The sequence below is a fragment of the Rhineura floridana genome, chromosome 8 (assembly GCF_030035675.1).
Source record: "Rhineura floridana isolate rRhiFlo1 chromosome 8, rRhiFlo1.hap2, whole genome shotgun sequence".
In the NCBI taxonomy this organism is placed as follows: Eukaryota; Metazoa; Chordata; class Lepidosauria; order Squamata; family Rhineuridae; genus Rhineura; species Rhineura floridana.
This window is the reverse complement of record NC_084487.1, coordinates 10,989,954-11,010,259: the sequence shown is the minus strand read 5'-3', so window position 1 is coordinate 11,010,259 and position 20,306 is coordinate 10,989,954. Positions and strand designations below refer to the sequence as shown.

The window sequence follows — 20,306 nt, the reverse complement described above, 5'->3', positions numbered from 1 at the left end:
CACATGTATGTCTGTAATCAGAATGGCTTGATTTCCCAGTAGTAATAAATCTTAAGTTTCTTTATTCTTTCAACTGCCAGTCTTACTAGACTATTTCTGCACTCTGCTCCAATATATACCAAAATCCAATACATTATACATGTTATAATCTGACTCAGCAATCCCACTTGTTAATTCAGATCAAGCCTTATGTACTTACCTGTTCATAAAGAATACTTAGTTTATCTCTTTCTGCAGTTAACAACTTGACATTAGATTGAATTTCTATCATGTGTTTTTCAAATCTATCTAGCATAGATTGCAGCTCATCTCTTTCTCTGGTAACCAATCTTAGGTCATCATTCTGTCAAACAAAAGATGAAAATTATATGTGTGTGTGTATAATATGTATCAACATATTCTTAGTTACTTGACACAGTAATTGTTATTGTACTAGCAACTGACAGATGTTACAGATGCAAATAATTAAGGCTGAAATCCTGGGCCATGTCATTCTTGCTTCAACTCTGCTGAAGTCATTACCACATGTATGCCTGATGATATGACTTCATCCCAGGTGATAGCCACATTCTGATGAATTCCAGTCTTCATTTGGTATTACAAGAGTGAGACCACGTGAGCTTTCGGCTTTTGCTCTGCCCCCTCTCCTCCTTTGGCTGAAGCTAATCTGAAACAAGAAAAAGCTTCCAGTTTCCTCCTACTCAGCCAAGCAAGGAGAGGGGAGGGCCAGGGCCACAGAAGTGTATTAGAAGTTTGAATGCATGTAAATATGTACAGGATACCAGTATCATCATACTGCCTCATATTTAACCCTTACATTTCATTCTTTGGATAGTATCAAATTGCTATTAAAAGTCCTAGCTGGAAATAAAATTGATTTCAAAATAATTCAAGTTTAACATAAAATACATTTTATTGGTATCACGTTCAAAAATATATTTTAACAAAAACAACAGCAGCAAATTATTGGTACATGTTCAGCCCCACAATGTTTACTTAATTTTTTCACTAGACTATCAGGAATCCCTGGAGGCTAAAAGAGAAGGGAAAGTAAGAGAAACCAAAAATGCCTATGTGAAATTTGGACTCATATTAAATAATAGAAGGGCTCCAATATATATTCTTAATTGGGGTTTTCACCCCAAAGAACACTACAATACAAATAGGAAATTACTGTTGCAAGTTTAAACTATGGGACCAATGGCTGTGTAATTATTATTATTATTGGGTGGTACATAGAAGAAAGTACAGGGGGAAATATTACAAAACAGAAAAAATATATTCCAGCGCTCTTCATGGTTTAAACAGGAAAAACCAGCATTTAGGATATAGACAAAGCTATAAGCTATTTTCTATACCATATTTTGAAAAATTGCTCAGAACAGAATTGGTCCCAATTAGCTTAGGTGTTTGGTAGTTTCACTTCCACATTAATAGGCGTAAACTGGACCCCTGCTAACTTATTAAGTCAAACTTTTTTTAATTTAAAAGTGGGGGTTGGGGGAAGACATTAAACACAATAGGACAAGACCCCATGTTCTCTGAAGAGTACGTGGAATATGAAGCAGTTCAGGTTTGCTAAAAAGTTTTACAAATATTCTGAACAGCTGCAACAGTCCACAGCGACTCCACTGGCCCAAAAGGATTAAACCTCACACTTGTGCTGGAAAACATTAATTTTCCTTCATTAAAACAGTACGAATTCAGCCAATGAGACTTATTGAGGACTGCCTCATCCCTACTACAAGTCTAGGGGTTACTGGCAGCCACATCGGTATTGTAGTGTGCAGTTGTACACTATGGCACCTTATGAAAAAAGTTCCTGGACACTATACGAGAATATGAAAATATAATATATTTAACAAAGAAGGCCATTACCTTTTCTGGAGACTTGCGTAATGGGCTAGATCTTCTTTTAACTATTTTCTGGAGACACTCTAATTCTCGCTTATAGTAGTCCCTATCTTCTTCTATAGTCTTCACAAATGCATCTAGACGAGAAGGTGATTTGTCTCCAAGTGCTATACCACCTTCCAATCTCATTCTTTCTAGTTCTATAACAAGCTCCCGATCTGCATGAGAATATAACCAGCAAGCAAGAAGAAAGTTACCATATACTAGACGTAGTCCATAGTTTAAGCACATTCAAATTATGAAGGCTGTCAAGATCAACCCCCTTTGCAAGTTTTTTACTTCCATTTAAAATCACTCAAAAGGACAGAAAAAGCAGTTAAGATTTGAATGCTTGAGTGCAGACACAGATTCTGGGTTTGCCAATGATCAAGAATAGCTGGGATATTTTATTAGGGGTGATAATTCATCACATATTTATACATTTATAAGATTTCTTACCTGCTCTTCACCATAAGGTCCCTGGGCAAGTTACAACAATATGATCATACAATTAAAAACCAAATAAAACAAAAGACATGGGACATCATAAGCATTTTAGTTAAAAATTATGTTATTTTTTTTCACTTAAAAAACCAGCAGATTGGCAATTGCAAAAGCAAATGGGAACAAAAAAGGGCAGATTGAGAACGAAAGCCAGACTTGGAATCCAAGCTGATTGGAACTAGGCATTGAACCCCATCCCTAATGAGGGCCCTTTTAGTAGTTCCGCCACCCTCAGAAGTTTGGAGATGGTGGCCCAAGAGGGCATTCTCTGTGGCAGCCCCTAAGCTGTGGAACTCCCTCCCCATCAAGGTGCGCCTGGCAACTTCATTATACAACGTTCAGTGAACGCTGAAGACACACCTCTTTATCCTGACCATCGACACCCAAGATATATATTTTTAGGACCCACGTTTTTCCCTGTGATGTTGTTCAGGTTGTTTTTAACTGTTTCTAATGTTTTTAATGATATGTTTTAAAACTGATGTAACCCGCCCTGGGACCTTTGGGTGAAGGGCAGGTAATAAATTCTTATAATAATAATAATTAGCAGGAATAGCAAAATGCACAGACAGGTAATAACCAACTAGAGAGGCAGTAGCTGCTATCAGACTGATCACAGGATGCTGTGGGGAAAAATAGAAACTTTTCTTTGATGGTTTGGAAAATAATACAGTTCAACTGAGCAGTATTAGGGTACTATTTAGGTTACTGACACCACAGTTCAAGGAGTGCACTTAAACTGAAAGGATTCAGAGGCAACCTATCAGGATGCTAAAGGATCTAGAAGACAAGTAATACTGGGAAGACTGACAGAACTATATACATTCTGTTAAGGCTGATAGAAGAAGTGCACAAAAGCCAAAACACAATGAAAATCTCAGCAGACACTATCTACAAAGGCTGACAGGACTACATCCCTGAGAGAAGATGAACTAAGGGAGGAATTTGTTTTAAAAATTACTATCTGGGGATAGATCCTGACAATTTTAGAGCTGAAAATAGCAAGGAAACAGTGTTTACCCTATCTGACGCAGGTCGCCATCCTAGCAGGGCTCCCAGACTCTTGAGCTTCTATTTAAAATAAAAAGTATCTAGCCCTTCCAGAAAGAAAGTTAGAAAGCAAAATGTGCAAGTACCCTTCTAAGCACCTTCTGTGAAATAAGCCAGAATAGCTGCCCCAACCTGTCAGTGTCTTTAGCAAATGATTGAAGTCAGAGCTGTAATTGATAAGTGAGTACTTTGGACACCTGGGCTTCTGTTTGCCCCTTCCCTTTAGTACACTTTTCCTGTTTCAGTCTAGGAGTCCTTGGAATCTCAGTAGTTTGCCCTTCCTTTTTGGCTTAGCAAGCAGGATGCATCTTTTCAGTGGTGGATTTTTCCGAGATCAGGTAGTCCCTAAAAGTTATTTTGTGATAATACTACTATACAATAAGTGCAGGCGGATGATAAAGAAACCCCTCCTCATATGGCAAACGCAAAATGGACCATTGGTCTCACCTGAAGGGTGATTTTCATATGAGGACGGCCATCACTGCGGGTATTAGCTCCACCTATCGTGCGAAGGCAAGAATGTTTTTGAAGTCAAGACTAGGGGTGTCAAGCCCCTCCCACTCTCCAGTTCATTCGCAGCGAGTCTATAGAGAAATATCTAAAAATACAAGAACAGGGCAAACAGGCCTGCCAGCAGGAAAATATCATGCATAATAACATGACTCTAACATAGCGATATAACAGAACTAACAGTCTTGACTTCACTAGTAACTTTAAATGCAATAGCGTAACTGTAATCTATAACGGTTTAGTAAAAAATCTATACATCCTCCAACTGGGAGGGTCGTGATGGCCGTCCTCATATGAAAATCACCCTTCAGGTGAGACCAATGGTCCATTTTCCATATGAGGCTGGCCATCACTGCGGGATGTACCAAAGCAGCCCATAATAGGGAGGGATCACCCACATGCTAATTGTCATTAAGAACCTGTTGCAACACTCGTCTGCCAAAAGAAGCATCGGCAGAGGCATAACGATCTATTTTATAATGCCTTATAAACGAGTGTGGGGTAGACCAAACAGCTGCTCTGCAAATATCAGCAACAGCAGCGTTGGTAGCAAAGGCAGCAGAAGTAGCCGCTGACCTGGTGGAATGAGCTGTAATACTATCAGGAACTGGAAGCTGAAGAGCTTCATAAGCTAAAGCAATACAGGCTCGCAACCAGCGGGATAATGTAGAATTAGTTACTTTATACCCCATGGACCTTGGATGAAAGGATACAAACAGAGACTCCGTTCGTCGAATCTCCTGGGTCCTAGACAGGTAAGTCTTGAGAGCCCTCCGAACATCCAACGAATGCCAAGCCTTCTCTAGAGGATGAGTAGGGTTCGGGCAAAATGAAGGGAGTACAATGTCCTGATTGCAATGGAAAACTGAATTGACCTTGTGTTGGAAGGAAGGATCAGTTTTCAGCACAACAGAGTCCTTGTGAAAGACACAGAGATGGCGGGCAGAAGACAATGCACCCAGTTCCGAAACTCGTCTGGCAGAAGTGATGGTGACCAGGAACAAGACCTTGAAGTACAGTAGACGTAAAGGCACAGTCCTAAGGGGTTCAAATGGAGGGTGCTGTAAAGCTTGTAGGACCTTGGACAGACTCCAGGAGGGAAAACGGTGGACTACAGCCGGTGAACGTAAAGCAGTGCCTCTGAGGAAGCATTTAATGAACAGATGTGAGGAAATAGGGGCACCAGTGGAGGACACTGAAAGAATGGACGACAGAGTGGACGCATGGCGACATAGAGTGTTGGGTCTGAGTCCCATCATAAAGCCGCTATGGAGATATTGCAGCACCTGATGCATAGTGGCCTGGGATGGATCGCAGTGGTGAGATTGGCACCACTTGGAGAAAGCCACCCAAGTATGTTGATAAATACGGGTGGTAGATGGTCGTCTCGAGGCTAAGATAATATCAATAACAGCGTCAGACAGGCCAGCCGACCTCAAATGTCCCCGTTCAAAAGCCACGCTGTCAGATTTAGCCAAGTGGGGTCCTGATGCCATACTGGACCCTGTGATAGAAGATCTGGCCTGACTGGAAGTGTCCAAGGATCCATCACCGACATTGCAAGAAGATCCGAGAACCATGGTCGACGTGGCCAATATGGTGCTATCGGAACCAACTGTGCCCTCTCGCTCCGCGCCTTCCGCAAGGTTTTGGCTAACAGCGGTATTGGAGGGAAGGCGTACAAAAGACCGTCTGGCCACGATATTGACAGAGCATCCACTGCTTCCGCTGTTGTGTCCAGGTATCGGGCAACGTACCTGGGAAGCTGGTAATTGCGACTGGAAGCAAACAGGTCGATTAAAAAGACGCCGAACCGACGCTGGAGACGATGGAAAATGGTCGGATGAAGTTTCCATTCTCCCGGAAAGACCTGTTGTCTGCTGAGCCAGTCTGCTGTCACATTCCAAATTCCTCTGAGATGCTCTGCTTTTAGGGATTGTAGATGTTGTTCTGCCCAGACAAAGATGAGGGAAGCTAGGTCCTGCAGAGGACGGGACCTGGTGCCCCCGTCTGTTCAAATGTGATTTTACACACGTGTTGTCCGTTGGAATGAGGACATGGTCCAAAGGGAACAGAGACTGAAAATGAAGTAGAGCTAAGTGGACCGCCTTGAGCTCCAGCCAATTGATGCTCTGAGTCTGCTCTGCTGCGGACCAAACCCCCTGAACGTACTGGGAGTTGCAGTGTGCTCCCCAGCCGATGAGACTGGCATCCGTAGTTACAACAGTCCTGCGAGGTTCTCTGAACGGAGTGCCCCTGGAAAGATGTTGGACCCTCGTCCACCAGCGGAATGAGATGTGCAGTGCGGGGCTCAGAGGAACTGTGCAATGATTGGAGTTGGCAATGTCCTGTTGAAAAGGCAACAGAGCCCACTGAAGGTGGCGAGAGTGGGCTCGAGCCCATGGCACAATATGGATGGTAGAGATGAACATTCCGAGCGCCCTGGCTAGAAGCATGACGTCTGCAGTTGTTTGTTGCATCAAGGACCTCGCAATGTTTGTGATGGCAGTTATGCGATCTGGAGACAGAAACACCATCGCCTGCAGGGTGTCCAACATCGCCCCTAGATGTAGTAGGCATTGGGTCGGTTGAAGATGGCTTTTGTCGAAGTTGACAAGCCAGCCGTAGGCCTGCAAAACATTGAGGGTGAGCGTTAAATGACGATGAGCTAGCTCCTCAGAGCTTGCCCGTATTAAAATATCGTCCAGATATGGGTAGAGATGGACCCCTTGAATCCGGAGGTAAGCCACTAAGGTGAGAAGCACCTTGGTAAATACTCGCGGAGCAGAGGAGAGGCCGAATGGCATCGCTCTATATTGAAAGTGCTGGGGGCCAAAAGCAAACCGAAGAAACTTTCTGTGGGCTATGCAAATGGGCACATGGAGATACGCTTCCTTTAGGTCGATAGAAACCAGGAAGTCTCCTTCTTGCAGGCTTTCAGTAATGGAGTGGAGGGATTCCATTTTGAATCTGCGGTATGTTACAAAACGGTTGACGAACTTGAGGTCCAATACCGCCCTCCATGACAAATCTTGTTTGGGCACAGCAAATAGGAGGGAGTACACCCCTTCCGACCTCTCTGTTGTAGGGACTGGCTCTATCGCCGCTATGTCCAAGAGGTGATGTATAGCTGTCTGCATGATGCTGTGCCTGGTCGGCACCCTGGGGCAAGGGGATAGATGAAATTTGTCTGGTGGGGTCGCCCAAAACTCTATTGCATAGCCAGAAGAAAACAGGTCCCTGATCCAGGCGACCTTAGTCAGACGCAGCCACTGGCCTCCAAACATAAGCAGTCTGCCACCAACAGGTAGTGCATTAGTACTGTTTGCGCTGGCGAGACCCTCCCTTATATGAGGACGATGAGGTACCTCTGCGCCCTTGGTACTGACCTCTGCCCTGGAAACGTTGGTTCCAGGTTCCCCTGAAGGGACTGGAGTCACAGGATCGGAAGTCGCGGCCTTGTCCTCCTGGCCGCTTTCCTCGAAAGGGCTGGTTAGTGTGGAAGGAGGGAAATCGCCTGAAAGGCCTATGATCGATGTTCTTGACAGTGGCCAAAACCGGTTTGTGAGCGTCTTTGGGATCAACCAGCACTGCCTTTATAGCTTCCTCGCTGAAGAGCAAAGATCCGGAGTAAGGTGCCCTGGAGAGATTCACTCTGGCTGTAGAGTCAGCTTGCCAGTGGCGAAGCCAGAGGGTCCGTCAAGCGACTATCTGAGCCGTCATGGCTCGTGCCCCCAGTTGAGTGGCATCCAAAGTGGCATCAGCTACAAACGCCACTGTCTTGCGCAACTTTATCAGTGACCTTCTGAGAGAAGCAGGATCAGGGTTAGGGTCCTCTAGAAGATCATCCAGCCACATCATTGCTGCCCTGGAGAAGACGGAAGCTGATGCGGAGGCTCGCATGGAGAAAGCAGTGGCCTCATGATTTTTGCGGAGAGTGAAGTCTAATCTTCGCTCAGTAGCATCCTTTAGTTGGGATTCTCCTTCCCTAGGCAAAAGAGATCGCGAAACTAGGCTAGCGATCGGCTCATCTATGCCGGGAACGGCCAGCTTGGTGGCAAAGTCAGGAGCTAGAGCATAAAGTTTGTCAGCCAGGTTCTTGAAGCGGCGAGTTTGTAATGGATGAGACCATTCTTCGGTGGCCAGTTTAGCGATGGGATCCGGCACTGGGATGTAATGCTCAGTAGGTGCAGGGGATTTGAGAACCCTGGCTCCTTTAATAGCTGGAGCGGCAGCTGTTAGGGACGCAGCTTGGAGACCAAGGGTGTTAACTACCCTGCGAGCTAGAGGTTGATAATCTGAGGCATTAAACAAGCGATACGATGTATCCTCCTCATGTTCCGAAGAGTCACTCCATTCGTCTCCTTCAGCATGATCAGCAAAGGGTGACTCCTCCCCATATGAAGTGTCATCAATACATCTGCCTCCAGCTACGTCAAAAGGATTTGGGGAGCAGGAAGGATTTGCCTCATGACCTACATATTGGTCCATAGTGTGATGAGGTATGGCGGGAACTTGTGGTGGTGACTGCATTTGAGTAAAAAATGACAGCATGCCCTGAAGTTGTGAAAGAAACTCATGAGACAGCTGCAGCCCCGTTGAAGCAGATGGTTGTGCCTGAGTAGGTGGCTCAGTGGGCTGTGACATAGGATAAGCCCTGGGTGGCAATATGGGAGGAGGCTGGTCAAGTGTTGGCTGAGTAGGAAAGCCAGCAAAGTCCTCCTCATCAGAAGCAGCAGCACGGGAATGAAAGATATCCGTTAGCTGTTCCTGGACTACTGTGGTGGGGGTCGGAACAGAAGCATAGCGTGGACGCTTGGGTTTGCTGTGGCTGGAAAGATGTTTAGTCTTAGCGAGTGCTTTGGCATGCTTAGTCTTAGTTGCCTTAGATGGTTGTGGCTTGGCTGTCTGAGACATGTCTGGCTGTTCCGCCATCTTATATTCACTATGGGCGCAGTACACGGCCGCAGCGGGGGCAGAATGTAGAGACCCGAACAGGCGCAGTACACGACCACAGAGGGGGTAGAATGCACTGGCAGATGGCTAAGTACACGGCCACAGAGGGGGCAGAATGTACGATGGTAACAGCGTCAATATAATGCAGACTAGACTTCAGGCTTGGTACACGGCCACAGAGGGGGCAGAATGTATAGTCCAAGAGCTTGTGCACAGAATAAACAGCCTCAGCGCACGGCCACGAATGGGGCAGAATGTACAGTCCAGCAACTTAGATCAGATCCACAGCCTTGACGATACAGCCACAGAAGTATGGGTTCAAGTAGTTGTAGAGCAAACAGTTGCAATGAGCAGCAGCAGCAGTTGTGTGGTAAAGAAACCCTTGTATAGCTATAGGGTCCTATCTGCAACACACATACAGGGAGCCCTTGCAAGGCAGATCCCCCTTGGTTAGTACAGGAGAGGGTGACGGAAAAGGCGGGAAAAAAGGAACAAACAAAATGGCGCCCGTAAAAAGAGTGGGAAAATATGATCAAAAAATGGCGGAGATGAAGAAGGAGCAATGGCGGACTTGTACCAGCGAACTGGGGGAGGGGCTGCCCAGCACATGCGTGCAGCAGCCGCGGGGTCGATAAACGCAATCGCGGCTCTGAAAACCCCAGCAGGGGACGGCCAGGAAAATGTTGTAGCGGCTAAGGCAGCAGTAGGAAAGCAGCCGCAGCCACTGACTGCAGAGCTCTTCGCGGCGGGAAATTTAAAGCCACGGAGCGAGGCTCAGCCCAAGGATAAAAGCCGCTATAGGAGAGCCGCAGCCGCAGCCTCCCAAGGAGCGCGGCAGAACCCAGGAAGGTATTAACTCAAGCAGCCAAAAATGTGGGTCAAGAAGGCTCAAAACAGGTGGCGGGATAACGCAGGGAGCCGCAGCCACAAGCTCCCGCCTGAGAATAGAGAGAACCGCAGCCGCGGTCTCTCTAAGGGTGCCACGGAGTGGGGCTAGAGGCACCCCAACGGAGAAAAGCCGCTATAGTAGAGTCGCAGCCGCAGACTCCCGAGGGATGCGGCGGAACCCGGGGAGAAAATAACTCAAATGGCCAAAAACGTGGAGAACCGCAGCCACGGTCTCTCTAAGAGCCGTCAGGCAAACAGGGGAAATAAACGGCCCGGGCAAGGGAGAACCCCCCCAAGGAAATTTCCCAGGAATTGAGCAAACAGGGTTAAACACAAGACAGAGGGAAGGAAAGCACTTGGGAGACACACAAGTAACAATACCTCCACACCCTGTCAAACAAATACACAAACAAACACAAAAGACTTAGCTAAATGCTACGCTATAGAAATCTCAATCTTGTTCGTACGAAGGCAAGAATGAACTGGAGAGTGGGAGGGGCTTGACACCCCTAGTCTTGACTTCAAAAACATTCTTGCCTTCGCACGATAGGTGGAGCTAATACCCGCAGTGATGGCCGGCCTCATATGGAAAATATGAAAACTTTGAAAAGAGACTTAGGCATGTCTCCTACTATGCAGGAGCTGATGACAAGGCTATATAGTTAACGTACAGTACGATGGTATGCATGTCTACTTCAAAAGTCTATTTGTGTTTAATGGGGCTTCTTCCCAGTACTTAAGACAACTACCTTGTATAAAGAGCAGAACACAGTGCATTCCCCATCACTTGTGGGCATCAAGACTTTGCTCTTCCCATTGTTTTTGGCTGGTTAAGGCTGCATGAACAGCCTTCCAGTTGGGCCACACTATTCGTGGATGAGGTTCTAAGCGACTCAATGCAGCAAGCTGTGGGGGGCCCAAGGAACATCTCAGTAGATGCTTTATCACCTGCAGGCACTACACTGGGGATCTCAGGGCTATTTTGTCTTGGGGGTGGGGATCTAAGAACATGATCCACTGGATCCCTTAAAACACATACCTATTATTTCAAGGTTTTCAACTTTTTTACCAAGTCTGTGGTTCTCTAGTTGAACCTGGTTTAAAAGCACCTCAAGATTTTGTTTTTCCTCTGTTTTTCCAAAGAGTTCTTCAGTTAGCTTGTCTTTTTCTCTACGACATGAAGATAGCTCCTAAAATAACAATTTTTCAAAATTTACAATATTTGTCATAATTATTTCCACTTATACATGATGCATAAATCTAAACACAGCACAGTGAAATATTGTCAACAGCAGGGGCTGCCAAACTATGATCTGAAGACTGCTGGTGGGCTGTAAGTTTGGTTCAGGTAGTCTGCAGCCTGTTTGCAAAAGTTTGTAAAAGTACAATTAAAAATCATACACATTACAATTGCTACAAAAGGCAAAAAATCATTCAGTGGTCCATGAAGACCTTCAGCAAATTTCAAATGGTCCATGGAGAAAAAAAGTTTGAGAACCACTGGTCTACAGTAATGGGAAAGTCTAAATCATGTATTATTATTATTTTTTAAATCTAGGATTAGGAAGGAGAAAGAACTACTTTCTCAAAATCTACTTGTCTCCAATTGAAATCATGTGACTTAAAATGCTTAGTGGCTTTCACTATAGCTTTCTGTTCTATTTTCTGTGGAGTTCAATCTAATCTGAAAGCTAGCATACTGTTCTACCAAGACAAGTCTAATGAAGGTTATCAGTTATTATCTTTTTCTCTAGAACTTGTGGATTATCAACTGTGTCTGTCAAGAACTATAAAAACTACTATAAAAGTACTACTAGTACTACTATAAAAGCGCTACTATAAAAGATACTACTACTACTACTACTACTACTACTACTACTACTAATGCTTTCCTTTCTTGTGCTGCTAACAGCTGTCTTTAGCACAAACATTATATTCAAGGCTAAATATCAGCATATTAAAAATGCATTGGGTTAACTTAATTCAGTTTAAAAGGCAGTGTAACTTACTGATTTAAGCCTCACTATAATTTCTTCACGATCCTGGATTTCACTGTATTTTTTTTTAATCTCTTCCTATAAATCATAATAAAATGTTTAAAAAACATTGTCTTTATAAATATGCCACAAGTACTTTTTTCTCTGTTACATTTCCAAGATCACATGTCTATTTAAATGTGAAAGATATTAAGTATTAAATAACTTCTAAGATCCACTATATCTAAAACTTTCATTCACATAATTTACAGAAAAAGAGCAAGAAAATATCAAGCTATCTGGAATATCATGTAGATTTATGTGCATCAAAAATGAGCTGGTGTAGCAGAGTGAGAATAAGATTGAGTTACAAAATCAGGAAGGTCTGGGTAGAAACTTAGCCTCTGCCTGAACTCTGTAGATGGATGCATGCATGCCAGTCTCAGGATCCATCTCTAATATGGGAGAATCTGACCTATCTTACACGGCTGTCATAAAGATTACAACAAAACAATATACGTAAAGTGCATTGAATGTTTGAAAATGCTATGTAAATGCTGTTTGCATTATTCCTACAAATTGTAGCGCAAAAAAAAACAGTTTTGCAATTGAACTACCATCACTTCTGTATACTTGTCAGATGGGGATATAAGGGGCAGTGGCCACATGGTGGAGAAACCTGGAAGTTACTGTAAATATATCTTGAAGCCTCTTTGGGATAAAGAGACCTGGAGTGCAGCAGGAGTTTGATGGAATTGGGGAGGAGTTGAATGACAACAGAAGCGTCTGGTGGCAACAGGGATGTCAAATGACCAGTAGAGGAGCTATGCGAGCAAGACTATAGAAAGATGTCCAAATCCTCCCTGTAGAATAAGGGGACCCAGCAGACCAAGGAGAAGTTCTCTAGCAAATGTGCAGCAAGTCACAATGTATAAGAACTGGCAGGATTGAAGGTATTGGTATCGGAATGTTTGCTGCCATCCCCAAAGGCCCTTTGAGTGGCTTTGCTTTAAACCAATTCTTATTTATTTATTAAAGTTATATTCTGACCCTCCTCCTAGAAGGTAGCCAGGGCGGCAAACAAGCAGCGATGAAACACTAAAAACATCTTTTAAAAAATATTTAAAACAAACATCTTTCTAAAAAAATCTTAAAATCAAAACATCTTTAAAACATTTAAAAATACATTAAAAATATTTAAAAACACCTTAAAAGCAATTCCAATACAGATACAGACTGGGATAAAGTCTCTACTTAAAAGGTTTGCTGAAAGAGGAAAGTCTTCAGTAGGCACCAAAAAGACTAGAGACAGTGCCTGTTCAATGTTGAATTCCAAAGGAGAGGTTCTACAACCCTAAAAGACCACTTCCTGTGTTGTGCGGAACAGATTTCCTAATGAGATGGTATCTGCAAGGGGTCCTCACTTGCAGAGCACAGTGATTGACAGGGTATATAAGGGGTAAGACGATATTTTTCTTAGGAAACTGTTACCCATTTGTAGAGTTCCTTAGCCAACTACAGAAGAGACCTCCTTCCATTATGATATCCAGAGGCCTGTTAAAAACCTATGGATTAAATGCAAGGGTGCAGAACCTGTGGCCCTCCCCACGTCACTGGACTCCAGTTCCCATCTTCCCTGACCAATAGCCATGAGGGCTGCTGCTGACAGGAGGTGGAGTCCAACAACATCTGGAGGGCCCATCACTGCACTAAAGCATAAGAACACTGCCATGCACAAAAAACCTAACCCTGTATTAATTATATATCTGCATTTAATCAGTGCCATTAGAACAAATCCTCCTCTGCGCAATACTTTGTGAAATTTAAAACACAAGAGAAAAGGTATGCACTTTTAAAAGCAGATTCAACAGCTAAAACCTTTTATTGGGAGTTGAAACATATTCTTGACGTTCTACCAAGTGACAGAATTCCCATACCTTAGCCTTTCCAATTTCTTTATCTGCAGCCTCAACCACAATCTCTTTGTGCCTTTCCAACTGTTGTGCCAAATGATCTATTTCACTCAATTCTTGGCACAGTTCTTCATTTTTATTACTTAAATGAACCACTTCGCTAGTAACATTTTGCTTACTGTCCAAAACATCTTGTATGCGCATTTCAAGCTCTTTGTTTGTTTGCTGTAGAAATTCAACCTAAAACACATTCACACCAGACAAAATGTTTCAAGTTAATAAAACAGTAGAAGCACTACTATAGGCTAGCAAATAGTTCTCAAAGAACCTTCCATTATTAGCAACTGCAGTATTTTATGTTTTTAGAGCATAATGAATACTTGAGATCCACGGATGATAAGGAGCTAACTTTAAAATTATCTGAATCTCTAAGTAATAAAATTTAGTTCCCAAACATTTGGAAGAAGCAACCTTAGGAGCAGCATTAATACTTTTCAGCAATATTATCATTCCTTTGTTAATGTGCTGGGACACAATAACCATGAAAGAGATAAACTAACTTATGAGGTGATGTAGGATACAATCCACAGATGTGTACTTCCAGACAAGAGGAGGGCAGTTAAGATTCTTGCTATTTTTAAGTTTCTTCAACTCCAAGACATACAATTCAGTTTAAAAAGTAATTTGTTTCATCTGTCAGCAGAGCTGCTGCAGAAAATCCTACAAAGAAAATGAGGACTCTGAACTCAGTTCTTTTACAAATGAACCCACAATGTAGATCACAGTTATGGGGTCTATTCAGATGATTTGGTAGTTGTAGCACTTCACAAAAGCTTTATCTGGGGCTGAGCAATCTTACAAAGATTTCTAAGAAGACAAATTGCAAGAGGCTCAAGCATGTTACCTGTAAATTTAATTGAGCAATAATTTTTTCATTACTTCTGCTTTTGGCTTCCAGAGATATGACATCATGAGAGCGACCACCATCCAGTGCTTTTGCTAAACGCTCAATCTCACTATCTCGTAGCTCAACCTTTGGAGAGAAAAAATTACTATTCTTTTAAAATGATTTAGTGTGATTGCTATGAATGCCTGCCCAGGACTTCTGCACTTAGTACAGAACATGGGAATGGTCCTAGGATCCTATGACTTTTCATGAAATATCCATCAAATCTGGCACCAGAAATCCTCATCAATCCCAATGTGATGCACTGACCATTTGTAAATGTGTTACCAGAGAAGCTATGGTAGCTTGCAAGCAGTGTGTTCCTCAAGTGTTCTAAGGGCCTGCCAAGTTCATCAAAGCCACAGGAAAAAGAGCAACGAATTAAATAAAAGTTTATTTGGTAAGGAGAATGAAATGTAATGGGAGTCTTTCCTTAGGAAGCCATCTTAGGGTGTATCCATATGGAAGTTTGTTGTGGAATTGTCGCTGCTCATGCACACAAGCTTTTTGCACTGTCTGTATGACATCATCACAATGCCAGCCTGGACTTCTTCTTTTTTACAATTAATCCAGATTTCCCCGTACTGCAAAAAATCATAGATAACCTGTTGTGCATCTGTAATTACTGCCGGTATGGATATTCGCTAGCTATTATTTTTTGTGAGTGGTTTGTCACATGTGTTTCAATGGGTAGTTTCTAATGCTACACCCATACTTCCGCTTGCTCCTCACCCAAGTACAATCTAGTCATTTTGTTTCCAGTGGCCCAAATGACACAAGTACTTAATTAATATTATTATTTATTAGACTTGTTAGTCACTTGTTGCCCAAACGTCTCCTAGTGACTTACAACATGTTAAAACCATAAAAATAAATGCTTAATACCATAAAATATTATTTTAAATAAAATACTATTGCCTTAATATCCCATGCAACTAAAGTAATGCTCAAGATTCTACAACAAAGGCTCTTACCATATATGGAGCCAGACGTCCAAGCTGGATTTAGAAAGGGAAGAGGCACCAGAGATCATATTGCAAACATACATTGAATAATGGAATGGACCAAGGAATTTCAGAAGGAAATCACCCTGTGCTTTATAGACTACAGCAAAGCCTCTGACTGTATAGATCATGAAAAACTATGGAATGCTTTAAAAGAAATGGGGGTGCCACAGCATCTGATTGTCCTGGTGCGCAACCTATACTCTGCACAAGAGGCTACTGTAGGGACAGAATATGGAGAAACAGAGTGGCTCCCCATCGGAAAGGGTGTGAGACAGGGGTGTATTTTAGCACCCTATTTGTTTAATCTATGTGCAGAAAATATCACAGGGAAAGTGGGATTGGACCACGATGAAGGAGGTGTGAAAATTGGAGGGAGAAATATCAAGAATTTAAGATACACAGATGATACCATACTACCAGCAGAAACCAGTAATGATTTGAAACAAATGCTGATGAAAGTTAAAGAGGAAAGCACACAAGGAGGACTACAGCTGAACAGCAAGACTAAAGTAATGACAACAGAAGATTTATGTAACTTTAAAGTTGACAATGAAGACATTGAACTTGTCAAGGATTATCAATACCTCGGCACAATCATTAACCAAAATGGAGACAATAGTCAAGAAATCAGAAGAAGGCTAGGACTGGGGAGGGCAGCTTTGAGAGAACTAAATGCAAAGATGTATCACTGAACACCAAAGTCAGGATCATTCAGACCATGGTATTCCCAATTTCTCTGTATAGATGTGAAAGTCCCTCCTGGGGCATGGTATCACCACCCGCAACGATTCTGTTATCCCCCCTGAGATAAAAACCAAAGAAATGATGAAATTTTAAAAGGGGTAGGCCTAGAAGTAGGCATTGTGAGAGCAGGGGCACAGGATATAAATTCAGAAGAGCAAAATTACCACAGGCCTAACCACAAGTGCCAAAGACACTTGAAGAGAGACACTGCTTACAAGTGCCTGTATGCTAATGCTAGGAGCCTGCGAACCAAGATGGGAGAACTGGAGTGCTTGGTCTTAGAGGAGAGCATTGATATAGTGAGCATAACGGAGACCTGGTGGAATGGAGAAAACCAGTGGGATACAGTTATCCCTGGATATAAACTATATCGGAAGGACAGGGAAGGACGTATTGGTGGCGGAGTCGCTCTATATGTGAAAGAAGGCATTGAATCCAGCAAGCTCAAAACCCCAAAAGAGGCAGACTCCTCCACAGAATCGTTGTGGGTGGTGATACCATGCCCCAGGAGGGACTTAATACTGGGAACGATCTATCGTCCCCCTGATCAAAATGCTCAGGGAGACCTTGAGATGAGATATGAAATTGAGGAAGCATCCAAACTAGGAAATGTGGGAGTAATGGGTGACTTCAACTACCCGGACATAGACTGGCCGCATATGTGTTCCAGTCATGACAAAGAAGCAAAGTTTCTAGTCAAGGAAGCTCTTAGAGGCAAAAAGTCTTCCTTCAGAAAATGGAAGTCTTGTCCAAATGAAGAAAATAAAAAAGAACACAAACTCTGGCAAAAGAAATGCAAGAAGACAATAAGGGATGCTAAAAAAGAATTTGAGGAGCACATTGCTAAGAACATAAAAAACAACAACAACAAAATTCTATAAATACATTCAAAGCAGGAGACCATCTAGGGAGACAACTGGACCCTTGGATGATAAGGGAGTCAAAGGTGTACTAAAGAACGATAAGGAGATTGCAGAGAAGCTAAATGAATTCTTGGCATCTGTCTTCACAGTGGAAGATATAGGGCAGATCCCTGAACCTGAACTAACATTTGCAGGAAGGGATTCTGAGGAACTGAGACAAATAGTGGTAATGAGAGAGGAAGTTCTAAGCTTAATGGACAATATAAAAACTGACAAATCACCGGGCCCGGATGGCATCCACCCGAGAGTTCTCAAAGAACTCAAATGTGAAATTGCTGATCTGCTAACTAAAATATGTAACTTGTCCCTTGGGTCCTCCTCCGTGCCTGAGGACTGGAAAGTGGCAAATGTAACGCCAATCTTCAAAAAGGGATCCAGAGGGGATCCCAGAAATTACAGGCCAGTTAGCTTAACTTCTGTCCCTGGAAAACTGGTAGAAAGTATTATTAAAGCTAGATTAACTAAGCACATAGAAGAACAAGCCTTGCTGAAGCAGAGCCAGCATGGCTTCTGCAAGGGAAAGTCCTGTCTCAGTAACCTACTAGAATTCTTTGAGAGTGTCAACAAGCATATAGATAGAGGTGATCCAGTGGACATAGTGTACTTAGACTTTCAAAAAGCGTTTGACAAGGTACCTCACCAAAGGCTTCTGAGGAAGCTTAGCAGTCATGGAATAAGAGGAGAGGTCCTCTTGTGGATAAGAAATTGGTTAAGAAGCAGAAAGCAGAGAGTAGGAATAAACGGACAGTTCTCCCAATGGAGGGCTGTAGAAAGTGGAGTCCCTCAAGGATCGGTATTGGGACCTGTACTTTTCAACTTGTTCATTAATGACCTAGAATTAGGAGTGAGCAGTGAAGTGGCCAAGTTTGCTGACGACACTAAATTGTTCAGGGTTGTTAAAACAAAAAGGGATTGCGAAGAGCTCCAAAAAGACCTCTCCAAACTGAGTGAATGGGCAGAAAAATGGCAAATGCAATTCAATATAAACAAGTGTAAAATTATGCATATTGGAGCAAAAAATCTGAATTTCACATATACGCTCATGGGGCCTGAACTGGCGGTGACCAACTAGGAGAGAGACCTCGGGGTTGTAGTGGACAGCACGATGAAAATGTCGACCCAGTGTGCGGCAGCTGTGAAAAAGGCAAATTCCATGCTAGCGATAATTAGGAAAGGTATTGAAAATAAAACAGCCGATATCATAATGCCGTTGTATAAATCTATGGTGCGGCCGCATTTGGAATACTGTGTACAGTTCTGGTCGCCTCATCTCAAAAAGGATATTCTAGAGTTGGAAAAGGTTCAGAAGAGGGCAACCAGAATGATCAAGGGGATGGAGCGACTCCCTTACGAGGAAAGGTTGCAGCATTTGGGGCTTTTTAGTTTAGAGAAAAGGCGGGTCAGAGGAGACATGATAGAAGTGTATAAAATTATGCATGGCATTGAGAAAGTGGATAGAGAAAAGTTCTTCTCCCTCTCTTATAATACTAGAACTCGTGGACATTCAAAGAAGCTGAATGTTGGAAGATTCAGGACAGACAAAAGGAAGTCCTTCTTTACTCAGCGCATAGTTAACCTATGGAATTTGCTCCCACAAGATGCAGTAATGGCCACCAGCTTGGATGGCTTTAAAAGAAGATTAGACAAATTCATGGAGGACAGGGCTATCAATGGCTACTAGCCATGATGGCTGTGCTGTGCCACCCTAGTCAGAGGCAGCATGCTTCTGAAAACCAGTTGCCGGAAGCCTCAGGAGGGCAGAGTGTTCTTGCACTCGGGTCCTGCTTGCGGGCTTCCCCCAGGCACCTGGTTGGCCACTGTGAGAACAGGATGCTGGACTAGATGGGCCACTGGCCTGATCCAGCAGGCTCTTCTTATGTTCTTATGTTCTTTAAGTTGGACAGTGAAAAAAGCGGATAAGAGAAAAATCAACTCATTTGAAATGTGGTGTTGGAAGAGAGCTTTGCAGATACCATGGATTGCGAAAAAGACAAATAATTAGGTTTTAGAACAAATTAAACCGGAACTATCACTAGAAGCTAAAATGATGAAATTAAGGTTACCATACTTTGGACACATAATGAGAAGACATGATTCACTAGAAAAGACAATAATGCTGAGAAAAACAGAAGGGAGTAGAAAAAGAGGAAGACCACACAAGAGATGGATTGATTCCATAAAGGAAGCCACAACCTGAACTTGCAAGAACTGAACAGGGTGGTTTACAACAGGAGCTACTGGAGGTCGCTGATTCATGGGGTCACCATAGGTTGTGATTTACTTGAAGGCACATAACAACAAAAAACCATAAAATAGAACTAGCAACCCCCATAAAAGCCACAGAAAGCTTTGGCAGCATAAGAATAACAAAACAACACCATCTCAGTCTATCAAATGCCTGGGGAAAAAAGATAATTTTTTACCTAGCACCAAAAAAATATCAATGAAGATGCCAGATGGACCTCTCTGGGGAGAGCATTCCACAAACAGGGAGTCACAACTGAAAAGGCCCTCTTCCTTGTTACCACCCTCCGAACCTTCCTCAGAGGGGCTCAGGTAAGTCCCTATCGGGAGAGGCATTCAGAAGATATTGAGGTCCTGAACTGTAAAGAGCTTTAAAGGTCAAAACCAGCATTCTGAATTGGGCTTGGAAGCTTATAGGCAGCTGGTGTAGTTATAACAGAATTGGTGTTATATAATCTCTCTGCCTCAATCCTGTCAACAGTTGGGCAGCTGCATTCTTCACCAACTGAACCTTCTGAACTAATTTTAAAGGCAACCCCACATAAAATGCACTGCAATACTCCAGTCTTGAGGTTACCAGAGCAGAGGTTACTGTAGCCAAGATATTCCTGTCCAGATAGGGTTGTAGTTGGGCCACAAACCCAAGCTGATGGAAGGCACTCTGCACCGTTGAGGTCCCCTGCGCCTCAAGTGACTATTTCAAGTGTGGGTATTTCCACTAATAGTCTCATGCTAGAGGCATGTTTAAGTTT

At 43.1% G+C, this 20,306-nt stretch overlaps 1 protein-coding gene across 3 annotated transcripts in view; it reads right to left on the bottom strand.

Moving 5' to 3' along the window:
- LOC133390191 (centrosomal protein of 135 kDa-like) overlaps window positions 1–20,306 on the bottom strand; it is a 67,019-nt gene that overhangs the window by 34,518 nt on the left and 12,195 nt on the right. For all 3 annotated transcript variants that reach the window (XM_061638256.1, XM_061638255.1, XM_061638257.1), the window contains exons 7-12: window positions 14,595–14,723; window positions 13,715–13,930; window positions 11,811–11,876; window positions 10,841–10,991; window positions 1,879–2,072; window positions 200–343 (exon numbers count right to left, since the gene is read on the bottom strand). In XM_061638256.1, the coding sequence (XP_061494240.1) occupies window positions 200–343; window positions 1,879–2,072; window positions 10,841–10,991; window positions 11,811–11,876; window positions 13,715–13,930; window positions 14,595–14,723 (900 nt within the window). The remainder of the gene's footprint in view (window positions 1–199; window positions 344–1,878; window positions 2,073–10,840; window positions 10,992–11,810; window positions 11,877–13,714; window positions 13,931–14,594; window positions 14,724–20,306) is intronic.